Here is a 16,875-nt window from a genome sequence, read left to right as displayed (position 1 = left end):
GTATTTATATATTATATATATATATATATAATAAAACACACATGCAGTATATGTTTAGAAATATTTACATGTATATATTTATATTCATAAAATTTATATATATCACACACACACATACATATACGTATTTGTGTGTATATGTGTTTGTGTGTGTGTATGTGTATATATGTATAAAATATATACACACGTAATATACTTTTCTTAAATATATACATGCATTTGTGTGTCTTTATATATACATAATAAATATACACAGTACACACACACTTTAATCATTGCCCAGCACACTGCATTACATTTATATCTCTTTTCGTCCCTAAGAAGAACCTATATATTAATTATGGCATAGTACAGATATTTTGATAGTGTCCAGAAAAATCATAACTTAATCCTTCTCTTTTTTTTTTCATTTTTGAAGACATGGGACACGTTGTGCTGGAGAGGTTGCTGCTGTTGCCAACAATGGCATGTGTGGTGTCGGAGTGGCCTACAATTCCAAGATCGGAGGTGAGTTGGCACATTTTCCATGTTTCAACACGTACAGTCTATTCTATCAGCGTGAACCCTGTCCATTCCAACATTTGAATTGCAAAACACCTCGGTGAAACATCAGATTGGCTTCACATTCAGATTAGCTTGGTCTCTGTTCGTTAAACCATAGGGAGAACTCTTCCGTACCGAGAGCACTTCGAAAGAGGAACTCCATTAGCAATGGCTTCATGAGCTCAAATGGGACAGTTATCACCGGCTCCAGCATTGGTCCCTGTGAGCCAAAGATTTGGACGCTAGCATGTGTAATCCTTTTAATTGGTTGAGGTGCTTTTATCCTATTCAGTGCAGATTTTGTTTCATTACTCTTCTCTACGCTGCCAGCTGTCTACGGCTCTTGGACTTCATTGGACTGGGATAAATGTCACTGATAATGGTTTGCTTTCTAAATCCTCTCCAAGAACCGTTAGCCAACTGCCCATAGTTGAATCTTATCTGTTTAGCCTAGCAATATGGTATAATGTTTCACCTTACAGGGAAAATTCACCAAAAGATGCAAAACATGTTTGACTGACTTTGGTTGAACACAAGGAGATGTTAAGCAGAATTTATGGCTGCTTTTTTCCAATGCAATAACTTCTTATAATAAACTTTGAGATCTGTTCTTACTCAAATCTATTTTATGACTACATAAGATTTATAGTGTTTCATGGAATAAAATAAAAATCATATGCTTTAAAACAGCATGAGAGTGAGAACATAATGACAGAATTTTCATTTTGGGTGAATTAAAATTTTAACTTCACTACTACTACAGAATAGATGCTTATGTAATTAATTTATGTCATGTAATATAATATGTGTATTATGAGGTCATCCTGGCTCTACACATCAGCAGCCATTTAATAACATTTTTAAGCACTGACGAATCAAACAACATTTAGGTTGTGGTCTGTTCAAAGGGAAAAGTGCTTTTAACAACACCCAGGATATATATATTTTTAAATGTTACATTTTGAACTTTGACTTTGAAACACACTCTACTTCGTGTGTTTTCTCCAATTTGTGCTGGTGATTTGTTATTTGAGGTGCTTTCCACTTATTACTAGTGTTCATACTTATGGTTAGGGATTTTAGCAAACCACTAATCTAAGTAATAAATCTCAACACTAAATCTTTCTTTCTTTCTTTCTTTCTTTCTTTCTTTCTTTCTTTCTTTCTTTCTTTCTTTCTTTCTTTCTTTCTTTCTTTCTTTCTTTCTTTCTTTCTTTCTTTCTTTCTTTCTTTCTTTCTTTCTTTCTTTCTTTCTTTCTTTCTTTCTTTCTTTCTTTCTTTCTTTCTTTCTTTCTTTCTTTCTTTCTTTCTTTCTTTCTTTCTTTCTTTCTTTCTTTCTTTCTTTCTTTCTTTCTTTCTTTCTTTCTTTCTTTCTTTCTTTCTTTCTTTCTTTCTTTCTTTCTTTCTTTCTTTCTTTCTTTCTTTCTTTCTTTCTTTCTTTCTTTCTTTCTTTCTTTCTTTCTTTCTTTCTTTCTTTCTTTCTTTCTTTCTTTCTTTCTTTCTTTCTTTCTTTCTTTCTTTCTTTCTTTCTTTCTTTCTTTCTTTCTTTCTTTCTTTCTTTCTTTTTCATTGAAAAGCTGTTATTTTTGATGGATTTGAATTTGATGCAGTTTCACTTACTGTCTGCAGTTCTGAACTATGATCTCTTATAGCTGGGACCGCTCCATCTTTCAGCATCAAACGATGTGCAAATCCACAGTCGAAATGGGACATGTTTATAAAACGCCCCGAAAAACAAACTGCATCCACTGTTCACGTAACGCTGGGTTCTTTTGGGAAACTGAACAAGGTTATCTTTTCCTTACAACCAAAAACACACTTCTTTAGAGACATTCTTCCCGAGTGAGTCCCGTGCAGTGCAGCCGAATGAAGCGCGTTAACGGGTGCGCTCTTGCTCTCGCTCCGGTCGATGCGGGCGCGCTTTTCCGGGAGAAATGCCCATATAAGGAGTCCCCAAACACCCAAAACACCTAAAACACCTTTGCACTTTGACCATGAGATTTACATGCGCAAGCACCACTCACATTTTATTTATTTATTTTCTTCAGACACTGAATATACGCTACGTGTCAGCTCGTCCCTTTTATGCAGATGGATAATGCGTTATGGATAAAATCCATTTCTCTTGTCATCTCTGCCTTCGTTTCGCTCTCAAGCAGCTGTTTTTGAATTATCCTCCTAATGAGACGCAGTGGAGGGTAAGTCGTCTTCCTGTGCCCGTTTCACCTTGAATCCAGGGGGAAATCTGTGCTTAATAAGCAGCAGATACTACTCCTTTAGGGGGTAGCATGGGGACAGAGGACAGAGAGAAATGAAGGTTTTTGGACAGCTGACCCATAACGTTGGCCCAAACTGGCATGCAGTGCCTTCTGCTACAGGAAAGCCTAATGTGGAGATGGCAGCACGCTAGCAGAGATGGCACACAGCACGGCTAATTCCTCTGCCAGAACTCATTAAGCCGGAATATTGCTTTGGAGGAAACAGTAGAGTTCATTGTTGGAAATTGCTTTATAAAAAATAAAACTGAGTTCTTGTTGCATTTTTGAGAGAAGATAGATTATTTGTATTTACTAGAGCCTGAATAAAAAAAATCCCCTCTTTTGTGACCACAGTGCATCCGTGTATATCTGTTATGCCTTTCTCATTTCCTGGAAAGTAATCATAGCCAGCTTTCTCTTTGTCCTACAGGGATATTTGGGACTTTTGGAATGTAGATATGGGATAAAAACATTAAGTCTTTCCAAGATGTTGTGCTGTATTTTTGTGTCGTTGTGGGTTTGTTTGCAGTACTGTCTGCACCAAAGCTCTCGGATTGCTTTGGAAAACCTGAAACGACTGAACTTTTGTTTATTTGCACTAACCCGTATGAGGGCAACCTTGAGTAACCTCGCCCCCTTGTGTATCAAAGGAGTGATTCACATTGTTTTGAAGATGCTTGACTGTGATTTCTCATTTTTTTACCACTTTAAAATCTAAGAGCTCTTGGCAGAATCTGATCTCTTTTTTTAACCCGAGGCGGAGATAACATTCTGATGCTGGGATCACAATAACTCAACACCTTTGACATTTTGGACCAAGTGCTCTGGCTCGTTCCCAAACCCCCAATTCGTTTTAAGATTCTCTTTTGTACAGGGTAGTGGAAAAAGATAAGATGGTCTCCTCTGTTGTGAAGTGTCTGTAAAAGGATGTTTGAAAGAGAAGAATGTAGTCACTTGTCACCTTTGAATGAACTCCAAATTTGAACACGAGTGCGCATGCACTCCTCCTTTTCCTTTGAAAAGAACTTTTATATGCAGCACTATCTGTGCACCTCATCCCTTTCATATGTGAGCATTAGATGTTAAATATTTAGCAAACAGAAGAAAGATGTCTATCATATGGGATTTTTAGTGGGGTTATTCATTGTAGCTGCTTTCTCTACAGCTTTTCTGTACGTTTAGTTACATTATAGCTCTTCACCAGTGGTAATCTATGTATTCGCTTGCTTCTCAAAGAAAATATAGATTCTGGTGGTGGGTGGCTAATTAAATATTTGACAGGCTAGAATTTGAATGTCACTGTATTATTGCAGGCAGGTTGGCATTGGCAGTGTTAAAAAAAAGCGTGTGTGATTTGTGTATATTAATATAAATTGCATAAACAAAGACTACTGAAAATTATAATGAAACTTTGTTTTGAGTTTATGCAGTGTTGAAAGTGAAGCACCAGTTTCAAGTATTTCATATTTTTGTGCATAGTTATATAATTTTATATTATATTTACATTTACATTTTCATTTCATATGACAAGTAAATTATAGCATGTAGTAGGCTACAGTTCAAAAGTTTGGGGTCAGTAATGTTATAATGTTCCAAAAGAATATTTCAAATAAATGTTTTCAGATAAATAAAAATGATGATAATAATAGTGTGTTAATTTCCAAAAGGTTTTTTATGACAACAAAATGATGCTGCCTTATTTATTATTTTAAGGTTAATAAGCACTTACTTAATCTCTGAAGAACCTCTTATCACACATTTCTTCGCCCAGTATTAAATGTAGCTTTCCATGACATACACTCAGACACATTTTGGCATCTCTGTATGAATTCTGCATTTCTACAAATGTCACAGTAAATCTGGATATTGAATAATTACTGACAAAAATTCACACAATCTGATTGCACCCCTCTCCATGCTTTCCAGTGCCAGAACAAGCTCAACAACTTGATTGATTGAGGAATTTAACATCCTTCTCGCTCTCTCTCTCTCTCGCTCTAAACATGAAGTCATTGTAATGGCCATCCGTTCTTACCAGTTTACTACCTAATCTAAATACAAGAATTACAATAGTCAGGCTGCAGTTTGTAGTTACTGTAAGATATAACACATGCAGGTACAGTATATTTGTGTGTGATTTGTTCTCTGTCCTATGCTCTAATAATGTGTATCATGTTTTGTTTTGCAGGTGTGCGCATGTTGGATGGAGAGGTCACTGATGTGGTGGAAGCTCAGTCCCTCAGTCTCAACCCACAGCACATAGACATCTACAGCGCCAGCTGGGGACCCGAAGATGATGGCAAAACGGTGGATGGACCTGCAAAGCTTGCCAAAGAAGCTTTCCTACGCGGCGTGATGGAGGTTTGTCTTTTCTCTAATCTGAACTTATTGCACTACTTTGTCGTTTAGCTAATGTAGGCCAGAAATACTCCTTGTGGTGCTGAAAGGGCTATATTCTGCACTTTTGGTTCATTTTATTGTTTCCTGGAAGACAATTTATATTACTTTTCATAATTAGTTTTTCTTGTTAAAGAATTTTCCAGTCTCTCTCTGCCCATTAGAGTCAGTTGGGTTGCATTACTGTACCTTTAAGGGCCCCTTCACAGCAAGGACGATAACTATAATGATAACAATAATATAGAAATTGTTCTTAACTTTAAAGCAGAGTCCACACCACAGCTATAACGGCACAGAGGAACAATATCATTGAAATCACTTTAAAAACTATATTTTTTCCAGCTGATGAACAATAAAAACGTTAGAACATCCTGATTTAAAGCACCAGATGACATAACGGCAGCGCACACTGAATAAACAGAATGTTATCGTGTGTTGGTGTGGACGCTAATGTAGTTATAGTTATCTTTATAGCTGTCATTCTTTGTATGAACAGGCCTCAAGACTTATCTAAATGACATGTATATGTGGTCTTTTATCGTTGGCTAAATTTACATGTCAGTATAGTTCACAGTATTGTTGATCAAGGCCGACCACATCTGTAATTATTAAATGTATTATGTTCAATTGTAAGTTGCTTTGGATAAAAGCGTCTGCAAAATGACTAAATGTAAATGTTCATGATTTAAAACTATAAATTAGATTAAACAGAATAAAGAAATGGCTTTAATGCATTAATGTATGTGTGTAAAAGGGACTGAGTGCATTAATTACAAAATTATAAATTCATTGTGAATAATTAATCTATTACCTATCCTAGTTTCCCCCAGCATCTGTTACATATGCAGTACTGTGGAAGCCCGTTTCTGCCACTGAATAAAAAATAAAAAAAGGTCATCTGCCTTTTTTTTCACAGAATTCTAAGATATAAACTCCCAATAGCGAGTTATAAAGTCAGAATAGTGAGATATTAACTCGCAATTGCGAGAAAGTCAGAATTGCGAGAGAGAAACCTATATCTTTATATAAAGAGTTTATATCTTGCAATTCTGACTTTTTTTCTCACAATTGCGAGTTACTACTTCGCAATTCTGCCTTTTTTTCTTGCAATTCAGACTTTTTTACTCAGAATTGTGGGATATAAACTCGCAATTGAGAGTTATAAAGTCCAATTTTGAGGGAGTAATATGAGGAAAAAAATGTCAGAATTGTGAGTTTATCTCACAATATAAACCTCGATACTTCAGTACCAGAGCTTGACGCGGTATCGAAGCCTACATTTTTCACTCTGATGGACCGTGGAGGAAGTTTTGCGCTGTGAATGTCTACATAAAACCCCTTTTCAAAATGAGCCGTGGAGAGGTCCTGTTTTCCATGACATGTACAATTGCTTCTGTGACTCATGGGCTATTTTTACTGTTTCCTGCCATTATCTGCATCAGTTGGTCTGTGCCACAAACAGTAGACGTGTTTTCATTGATATTCTTGTGCTGAGATGATCTGAGTTTGCCTCTCTTAACCTTGAACTTTTACCAGCAGCGGCATTTAAGAGGGCAGAAATTTGCGGTTCAAATGAATTAAGTGGATTTTTCTTATTTGCTTTGAAGTCAGTGATGTCAGGGGGGCTGTGGAAGAGATGCTCTGTATTTGATTTTGGCACACTTCATTTGCGAGTGCCTTGAGTCATAAAAGCACTTACTAGTCAGAGCGAAGTTTGTTTAATTTAAATGTCACATTAAATGGCAATTTTCACCGAGACATCTTCATGCGGATTTTCCAGAGCGTGAACAGTATTGACATTCTTAATACCTAATTACTTAACGCCATTTGAGCTAAACTGCTATCATGCACAGGGTAACGGAACGGCATTCGTTTCAGCCCTTCACTCATATGAACGTGTTCTGGGGTTGTAAAACTGGCTGAAGCCCAGCTAACAATGGAGGAGAGCTGTGCCAAGACGCTACCTACCGCAGTGTGTCGTGGATGGATTTTATAGGAGCAAACCTTTTGTCAAAAAATGCTGAGAGGCGATTTAGTACGCAAGACCACTTCACGCTTTCATTTCGGATTGATATGCATCACTTAAAGCAGTAGTTCATCCCAAAAATTAAAATTATCGTTTACTCGCCCTCAAGTCGTCCCAAGTTTGGATGCCATATTTGCTTCTGTGGGACACAAAAGAAACATTACACATATTTTTCTGGGTTTTTGTTGTTGTTGCTGCTGTAGTTTTTTATTTATTTTTTTATTTTTTTATTTTTTATTTTTTACTTTTTATTTTTTTATTTATTTATTTATTTATTTTTTTTTTGGGCCCCACTGACTTTTTCTTTGCATGGGCAAAATCAGTCAAAACATTATTTTGAAGATAGAAAGTCAAACTGGTTTGAAACAACATGAGGGCAGTGTCATTTTATTATCATTGATATACTGTAATAGTTTTGAAGGCATTTTTTAAATGTTCATAAAGTTTTTATCTATTTATTTTTTGTAGATTTAGTCTTAATTGTTGTACTTTAGCTAAACGAAAAACCTAAATGTTGTCTTGGCCTATAGCTGAAATTAAAGATAAGCATTTTTTTTTTCTTTAGTTAATTTTCAGTAATGTGCAAGCGCTCTTAACCACAACTACTGTACGGTTTATTTTAACATGATCACTGTAGATAGCATACACTATATGCATAGATCCATAGCATACATGCATTGCGCAGAATTTGTCCCAAGTATGAATGATCACATTAGAATTACTGAATTATATTGGGTAGATCTTTTAAAAGAACAGATGGTGAGAGCTATAAGAATTTTCCTGTCACTGTTCCTATAAATAAGTGACAAGGACCAAAAAAACAAAACTTGAGCTGATTACACAGACTAGCTTAGTATTTTCCCCATCCATATTTTCTAGCCATTGTTTCTGGTGTCCAAATCGTGAGCGATCGCGTGTGCCAGCAGTCAGATTTGTTTGGGAAACAAGATCCATGTTGCGTGGAGAAGGCCAATGCAAATGAAGCTCTGGTCTGTGTAAACACCCTCACTGAATAGATGCCCACAATCAAGCAGGTGTGCGCTGTAACAGAGAGCAAACTCTCAAAGACGCAGCCAAACTATGCACCGCAGCCTTTCTCGGCACGCTATTTTCTCCTGCAGACTTTTATTTGGCTCATTGTTGAAATTGTAAGGTACAGTAAATGATCAAAGGTAACAAGCAAACAGCATCTGAATCAAATTATTTGCTTTGTTGGCCTTTCCTTGTGGCGACATAGTAAAATGAAAGTCACGCGGTTAATGCAGTGCGTGTATTTTTCACGAGCTCATTATCGGTTCTGACAGTTTGCTTTTGCATTACTGCGCTTCTTCTGAGAAGCAGACCGCAAAAGCCCGGTGCTGTTTGTGTCTTTCATTTTCGCCTGAAAATAAACATGCATGATAAATGTCTTGAGAACATTAGCGCCATCCCACAAGGCCCTTTTAAAAGCATCTGGCCCGGCAATCGAAACCATGATAGTGCTTCAATTGTCCATGACACTTTGAAAACCCTTTCTGGCAGACGATCCTTTCCAAACTCCACTCATCACAAATATTATCCAGTTGTTTTGAGTATTGTCATCAGTAATCCTCCCGTTTCAGACTTGGCAGCGCAGCACTCGCATCTGGCTCTCGGTGTTAGATTGGGCTTGCATGAAGGGAAATGCCAGTGCTTTTGACCGACTGTGTGTTTCTCCTCCTGAATTCTAGGGCCGTGGAGGACGGGGCTCCATCTTTGTGTGGGCTTCGGGGAACGGTGGCCGAGAGAAGGACAGCTGCAACTGCGACGGTTACACCAATAGCATCTACACGTTGTCGATCAGCAGCAGCACGCAGAATGGCAACGTGCCCTGGTACAGCGAGGCCTGTTCGTCCACCCTCGCCACAACCTACAGCAGTGGAGGCCTCAATGAGAAACAGATTGTGAGTCTCTTTCTCTCTCTCTCTCTCTCTCTCTCTCTCTCTCTCCGCCTCCAGAAAATCAGCAACAGTTATCCTTTAATTGAAGAAGTGGCGTAGCAAATCTAATCCAAAAATAAAGAATCTGAAAACAGTTGGAGATCAGAAGATACCCTGCCAAGCCAATTTATGAAGAATTGTTGCCACGGCTTTAAAGTTCTTAAAGGCTTTTTGGCTGTCAGTGAATGCTGCGGTCACACTAGTGAGGGGGAAGATGGATGGTTTTCGTCTTCATTGCCTGTTTGAGGCTTCAAAACACGGATGTTCTCGTGATTGCAAACCATATCCTCTCACTGTCAGGCATGGCTTGGTTTTATCTTTGTGTTTGCGATTATTAGTGATGTTTAAGTCGAGCGTCACTGTTTTTATTGCATACACTTGTTCTTAGGGATTTCGACAAACCCCAGCCCTGAGTATTACAATGTGTCCTAACCAGACAAAGTGACCAGTCATAAAAGCTACAGTATTTCTTCTGTGTAAATCAAATTATGCAGCTTGTTTAGGAGAGGTGTGCTATTACTAAGTGATAGGGATGGCTCGATACCATAATTTTGGCTTCGGTGCGATACCAGAATGTAATACCTCGGTATCGATACTAAATCGATACCATAGGTGATAAATATCCAGCCTCAAAAGATAAGTGAATTGAAAACAATTTTATTAAAATAATAATAAAAATAGATTCATTTCTTAATACCTTTGTATCAAACTGTAACAAAAAAACCTACAGGGAACATGGGCTACATTTTGATGTTGTATAAAATATATAACTGAAGTAATAAAAAGAAAATATATTCAAATCTTCTTATGTTTTCAGTTCAAACACACAGTGCAAACAGAATGTCTCAATGTAACAAAAACCTACCGGAATACAGGTTACATGTTGACTGAGTTTGAAGGGAAAAAAACTGAAGTAACGCAATTAATGCAGCAAATGTTGCTTTATTGTAAAGTGTTATTCTAACAGTCAAAGTAATATTCAAAATCACGTTGTTATTTCTCTCTCTCTCAGATTGTTTTCAGATTTCAGCCTCAGATAGCCAAAGAAAAAGCATTAAATATAAATCTCACTCTCTCGCCTGCTTCATATTAGCCGTCGGCAGCGTGGCAGAAACATTCCCTTCAAATTATTGCTACTAAAATGAATATAGCAAAACTCTTGCTTAATTCAAATTCAATTAATATTCAACCAAAACTTCACTGGTTCTAGCGTGTCACACACGCACATTTACGCTTGCTGTATCACATCTGTATGTGCGTTGATCAGTTGTAAATAAAGGTTCAAATTAAATCTGAATTTATGAATGATGCACTCACCTGTCGATCTCATAATTCTCTGAAAAGATCAGGATGAGCAAGTGACACATGCTTAAAAAGTTTGATGTCTTGCCTCCTGTGGCAACACATGATTTATGGCACCTCTTGCATACAGGTGCAGTAAGGTCAGTTCCTTCACCTTTGTCATCTGTCTACTGTTCTCTTTATTTATTAATTTCAGGTGAGTTGATAGTTTCATGCGTTTCGTCGATCGCGTTGTTCTGTTGTCACATTTACAGGTTGCGCAGCAATTTGGGAAGCACTGCCACCTACAGGTGCACTTCGCAACAGCAGCGTATGAATTACCGAATTGAGCAAAATTATGATATCGTACCGTTTGAAACATAATATATACCGGTATTTTTCCAGTATCGGTATACCGCGCCTCCCTACTAAGTGATCAGACTTGCGATTTTGGTCTGGCTGATGATAAAACGGGTGAAAAGGACATTCAAGGACAGATTTTAAGGTGCAAACTAGGCCAGTAGGCAACCACCCAGGGGCCAGTTTCACAATTTTCTTGAAGTTAAGAAACTTAATAGATGCATTCTTAAAAGTTTGTAAGTGAACTTCTTGAAAAATTCTTTAGAGGTTCTTAAATATTTTCTTGGTAGACTTTGTGTTGATTTCTGATTTTATGGTGGTTCATCTTGCTAAAGTCTCGCTCATCAACTTTCTGCCACCTGCTGATTACAGTGAAAATCATAAGTTCACACTATTTTCGGTGTGACTCGCTTGGTGGGAGATCAGCACTCGTTGTCATGTTTAAAAAATAAAATCTTAAGATCCTTATTTGAATCGTTTTTATAGATTTGTTATTTACTAGGGCTGCAACAATATATTGTCGCAATATATTGCAATACAAAATGGAACAATGCGTTTTGTGAATTGACTGACAGTATGTATTGTGCATAGTTCACCCAAAACCGAAAGTATTTAGTTGGTTATTCACATATGAAAAATGAAACCGAGTGCAACAAATATGATAAAGCTGGCAGCTTGCACGTTTGAGTGTTCATGTTTATTAATTATTATTAATAAATTAAAATAACAAAATACTGTATATAGATTACTTTAAATGATTAATAACTTTAATTTATTTAATTTATATAACTTTAATAAAATTTATTTTAATGTTAATTAATTTCATTTATTTATTGTAGCTATATCTAGGCAGGGACATGTATGTCTAACAATTCCTTATTTTTAGCTTAGTTGAATCATGAATATCTCCTTTCTGCTTAATGGACTACCTTTTGTTGACTGTTTATCATATGCTTTAAAATATTTATCGTAATTAATTAATTATTTTTGTATGGAGCCGACTTGTGACGTGTGTATTTTTACCACCCCTAGTATTGTTAAGAACATTCTTTTTAGGAATTCTAATTCTTCTAATTCTAAGAGAAAAAAGATGAAAAACATTCACAAATGTTTTGGGATATGCTTAACTTTATTCTTAAGAATGATTTGTGAATCTGGCCCCAGAACACTCTAGCAACTGGGTATTAGTGCTCTAAGAACAGCTCAGATTACCTTAGCAAGCCTATAGCAACACCCTGGCAACAAACTACAACACCCTGCAATAGTGATGCTGACATTTGCATCAACAAACAACCTTTTTGGGTTCTTCAAAAAATGTTAAGCTGTAGTTTCAAAGCATAAATATCCCTGTGATTCAAAACAACAACCCCTCACTGTCATAGCATGACATTTTCTTTGCTCATGTTCAGTTTTGTTTCTTTACCCGGCTCTGTGCCGACAGAGGCGTGCACCCAAGCATTGTTCCCATAACCAGCTATGCCTGACTGACTCATCTATTGTCCCGCATTCAAGACACAGACACTGGCTTTCACAATGGAGGTGTGCTTTTAAAGGACAGAAGCCTGATACCCGCTGTTTCCTCTGCCGCAGAGACTCTGTCAGGCGATATTCCTCTCCTGTGGTCTCCCAAGATCCATTTTTAAGTGTGCAATTGCTGAATTCTCCTGTCATCGCTTCTGTCATTCAGCCTCTCTGCCATTTTTGGCAATTAGTCTCACGCAAGGAGGTCTGTCGCAGTCACTGCACATCCTGCGATGCCTGGCTTTTTAAGTGTCACCCGTCAAACCTTTTATGTTTGCATTTGTCTTGAATTGTTCCAGCTTTGTCTGTCTGACCCTAAGGGCTTAAAGATGCTGCGCTTTTTACCCTCAAGTGTCGAAAATGTCAAACATTTAACTGAACCACCTGGGTCATTTAACGGGCAGAAGCTGAATGGCAGTTTTTACATTTTCTGAAGAATATGTGAAGAGGTGCTTGCCATGCAGATGCCAGTGCCGTGATGCAAGACTCGTTGCCAAGGCATTGATATGCAGTTGCTAGGAAGTTCTGGGTGCTTGCCTACTGGCCCAAGTGGAAAGAGCCCAATTCCCAAGTCTCAGTGAATGTTTTTTTTTTTTTTTTCACTCCCAAATTCCCCTCAAAAACCATGGAGAGGATCAGTTTGAGTCATATCAGATTGAAAAGTAATAGCACGCCGCTCCTCAACAACTCATTATTTGAGGTATCTGTAGCAAAAAAGTGAGGGACTAGTTGCACATCAAAATTTCATGCTAAGTGCAAGGATCTTGTTCGAATTCTTGATTGTGAGTATGAACAAATAATAATAGCAATGCTAGACACAATTAGCAAGATTATTAAATGGGTCATGAATTGAGAAATCAAGATTTCTCTTATCATTTGACACATAATGGTCAAAAGTTTGGAATATTTACTTTTTTTTTTTTTTTTCAGCATTGATTATATTACAAAAACATGTTTTTATTTGATGATAAAAACAGCCTAAATTACCTGAGAGTGCAGAAAATTGACTTATTTCAAAATTCTGACAGTTTAGGTTAAAATCCTACTAACATTATTAATGTGCCTTAAACATCCTGAAATCATTAAAAATATCTCATCATGACGTCTTTAAGCTTTTATCATCTAGGCATGGGACGATAACCGGTTTCAAGGTATACCGTGGTTTGGAAAATTCATGGTTTCAAAATCACTAAAATTTTCCATTATACCGTTTCTGCGGTATGCGCAGTTTTTTTTACGTGTTGTCAAAGACTGAAAGTGCAGGACTCCCTCAGTTGTGAGCAGTGAAGAGCGTAACGAGTCACACGGCCCCTCCCCCTCCGGATAGCGGTCAGTGAGAGTAACCTGTGTGTAGGATGATGGCCGAAGGAGGTGAATCCCTGGAACTTGTTCCCCCGTCGAAAAAGGCGAAGTCTGCCGTATGGGTATTTCTCGGGTAACGTAGACCAATCATGTTCCGTACACAACGATGTTCCTACAGATGACGTTTTGGCACCGATCGCTAAATAAATACTAGGGCTGTAAGATTCCGAAATATTTGGAATCGAGTCCGATTCCGATTCCTGGTTCTGGAATCGATGGGAGTCGATTCCGAGAATCGATTCCTCTGTTGTTTTCGATTCTTGTTTTTTTTTTTTAGATCGAAGGAACCTAATCTCGCCATGACTGCAGGATATAAAGGTCGTAGAAAGTATCCTTCTCATAATATGAAGCTTTATTTGTAAAAAATGACAATAAATTTCTATAGCTATGATTGATTTTTAAATTGTAATTTTGTCTGCTTTGCTCGTGAAATTAGTCATAGCTCATTGCTCAGCAGGGACATGCATTTATCGCATGAATTGAACAACACATGAAGTGTCTAAAATAAATGTGCACAGTTCAGCTGAATGAAGTTTACTTTGACTGTATGCTTTGCACAAAATTAACAAACTGAACATTGAAACAAAATAACCAGAACATTAACAATAACACTGATAAGAGCTTGTGGTTTATCTGTCAATCAGATGCTCGGCCACTGATCTATGCTCATGACGTTTTCTTTTAGAATTATCATTGGCTGATAGAAATAAAATAGAATTTTAGATGGAAATAAGATCCTCAATCACGTCATGATCTATTCTGTCGTGCAGCGCTCAAAATTGTGGACAACATAAGCCAGCTCCACCGTAAAATAACCCCTGAATAATTTATTTATTTTAACTGGTTCATTAAAACGATCCGAAAGAAACTTTTTGTGGAAACGAATCAGACTTCTAATCACTTTTAGCGAGCGTGAGGCGAAGGGTAAATATAAAAATGAAATAGATCTTTTATATATAATCTTTTATCTCACAACTCACGAATGGTGCTTCTCAAACGGAAGGCTGCATCGTAGGATGCAGCCTTCCATTTGAGAGGCACCCATAGATAAGCTTTGTTGAACTGAAAAAAGCTCTGAATGAGGAGTCGATTCCTCTTTTTGGAATCTATTCCCAGCTCTAATAAATACTTCCAGGTCGTACACAAACGATATATCTGTCGTCTTTATTTCTCCCTCTTTCACCCTCGATCAAGACAGAGACCCATTCGCCGGTTGTTTCAGTGTTGAAATAAATACTATTTGGCTTGCTACCGAGGCAGATAACATACCTAATTAACTAGCTAACGTCAAATAGTTTCCTTCCTCACGTTACTTCACAGAGCGGGGAATAGCAGACTAAAGTACTACGTTTCTGCGATTTAGTACAATACATTTAGCTGGTATCACGTCTATAATTTTAAGCCTCCTGCAGTTGTTTACATCTGTTCAAAATCACGTCATTTAAAAAACAAACAAACTGCTGGCTCAGGTGTCTTTGCCACTGTGTGTGTGTGTGAGAGAGAGACACAATCGCGCGCTCTCCTTATGTGTATGTGCACACATCTTTGTACCTCACCGCTCATAACTTGGACTGAAATATGAATGTGTAGAAAGTGAGCATATCTCCAAAAACCTTGTTGAGCTGCAGGTTTAATGATTGCATTTTTTATTTTTTACAGAAATTTTGATTTGTTTTTTATTTATTGAGCTGTAATTTTAGGTTAAGTGACTGCATTTTTAATTTTCTTTCATTTAGAAGGATTTTTTTTCTTTTTACAGAAAATAATTTATTAATGTTCTGATTATTGTTGAGCTGCAGGTTTAGGCTCACTTACGTAATTTAATTAACAAGAATTCAATTCCGTTCCAAAATGTTCTATATTTTTCTTAAAAATAAAATGTATTGTTCAGTGGAAATTTTTTTATTATAAATTAAATTTTTTTACCCAGACATTTAAAAATAACACATTTTAGAGCTGTAATCGCAATACTGTGTGTGAAACCATCATATTTTTATCTAAGGTTATCATACCGTCAGAATCTCATACCGGCCCATGCCTATTATCATCTTTTGTGAGTGACTTGTCAGGACAGTGTTGGTATTGTGTTCCCATCTGGAATAATTGGATTTTCCCGTCATATCAGTGACGCGATATGTTCTCCCGCTCCGCTTCCTGTTTCAGGTCACTACAGACCTCAGGCAGAAGTGCACAGACTCCCACACAGGCACCTCTGCCTCGGCCCCTCTGGCGGCAGGAATCATCGCCCTCGCCCTTGAGGCCAAGTAAGTCGCCAAAGCGTGGTTTGTCCTTTTCAATGTTGGGCTAGTTACTCAAAGAATGTAATATATTACTCATCACTAGTTACTCCTTTCAAAAGTAATATTGTTACTTTACTTATTACTTTCTAGCAACAGTAATTAGGTACACTACTTGTTACATTACTTTTTCTTCACGCCCCACAGAAGTTGTGCATCTTCCACATAAAATTATTCTAGAATGTTACCAACAACATATTTCTGCCTCATCATTTTATCAAAATCCACATTTTAAATCGCAGTCAGAAGTTATTACTAACACTCAATAGTGATTGATAGTGGCATTCAAGTAAAGTGTTGTATTCATCTCATTAATTGTCATGTGTAGCTTGAAGCTAACTGTAATTTCTCCATTACCCATATGATTATATTTCATTATGTATTTTATCAAATCACATAAGTTTGTAAGAAACGGTTTAATTTTTTAATTATAGTATACCACATGCTGATCAGAGGGATGTGGGTGTGATGTAATGCCAGAGTAAAGTAAAGTCACAACTTACACAACAGTGTTCAGATCATCTTTTTTTTTCCCTGACAAAATCAATATAATGCAATATTTCTATCTGCTGAATGTAAGCTTTTCCATATTCCAAGCTTGCTTATTGCACTGGGGACATCACATGCATGTGCAAGTCGTGAAAATTATGAAAATCAAGCAAGGTCATCTTTCTTTATCAGCAATTCTAGTGACCTGAGGCTTTCGAAATAAAATGACTGCCGGCTAGATTGACAGGCTGGAGTTAACCTTCAAATTCTCATTAGGATCAAACACATGCATTGAGCAGTATCATTTGAAATTAAATCACTGGTAACACTATAACCTTTATGACTCTACCTGTAGCTATCTGTGACCTTTACAAAAAGGCAGG

The 16,875-nt window shown here is 37.1% G+C and overlaps 1 protein-coding gene across 3 annotated transcripts in view; it reads left to right on the top strand.

Annotated features, from left to right (window-relative positions):
* furina (furin (paired basic amino acid cleaving enzyme) a) overlaps nt 1–16,875 on the top strand; it is an 89,344-nt gene that overhangs the window by 58,419 nt on the left and 14,050 nt on the right. For all 3 annotated transcript variants that reach the window (XM_058781210.1, XM_058781208.1, XM_058781209.1), the window contains exons 7-10: nt 419–507; nt 4,990–5,162; nt 8,934–9,146; nt 15,870–15,970. In XM_058781210.1, coding sequence (XP_058637193.1) covers nt 419–507; nt 4,990–5,162; nt 8,934–9,146; nt 15,870–15,970 — 576 coding nt within the window. The remainder of the gene's footprint in view (nt 1–418; nt 508–4,989; nt 5,163–8,933; nt 9,147–15,869; nt 15,971–16,875) is intronic.

This window comes from Onychostoma macrolepis, chromosome 07 (genome assembly GCF_012432095.1).
Source record: "Onychostoma macrolepis isolate SWU-2019 chromosome 07, ASM1243209v1, whole genome shotgun sequence".
Lineage (NCBI taxonomy): Eukaryota > Metazoa > Chordata > Actinopteri > Cypriniformes > Cyprinidae > Onychostoma > Onychostoma macrolepis.
This window is presented reverse-complemented; position numbering and strand designations above follow the sequence as displayed.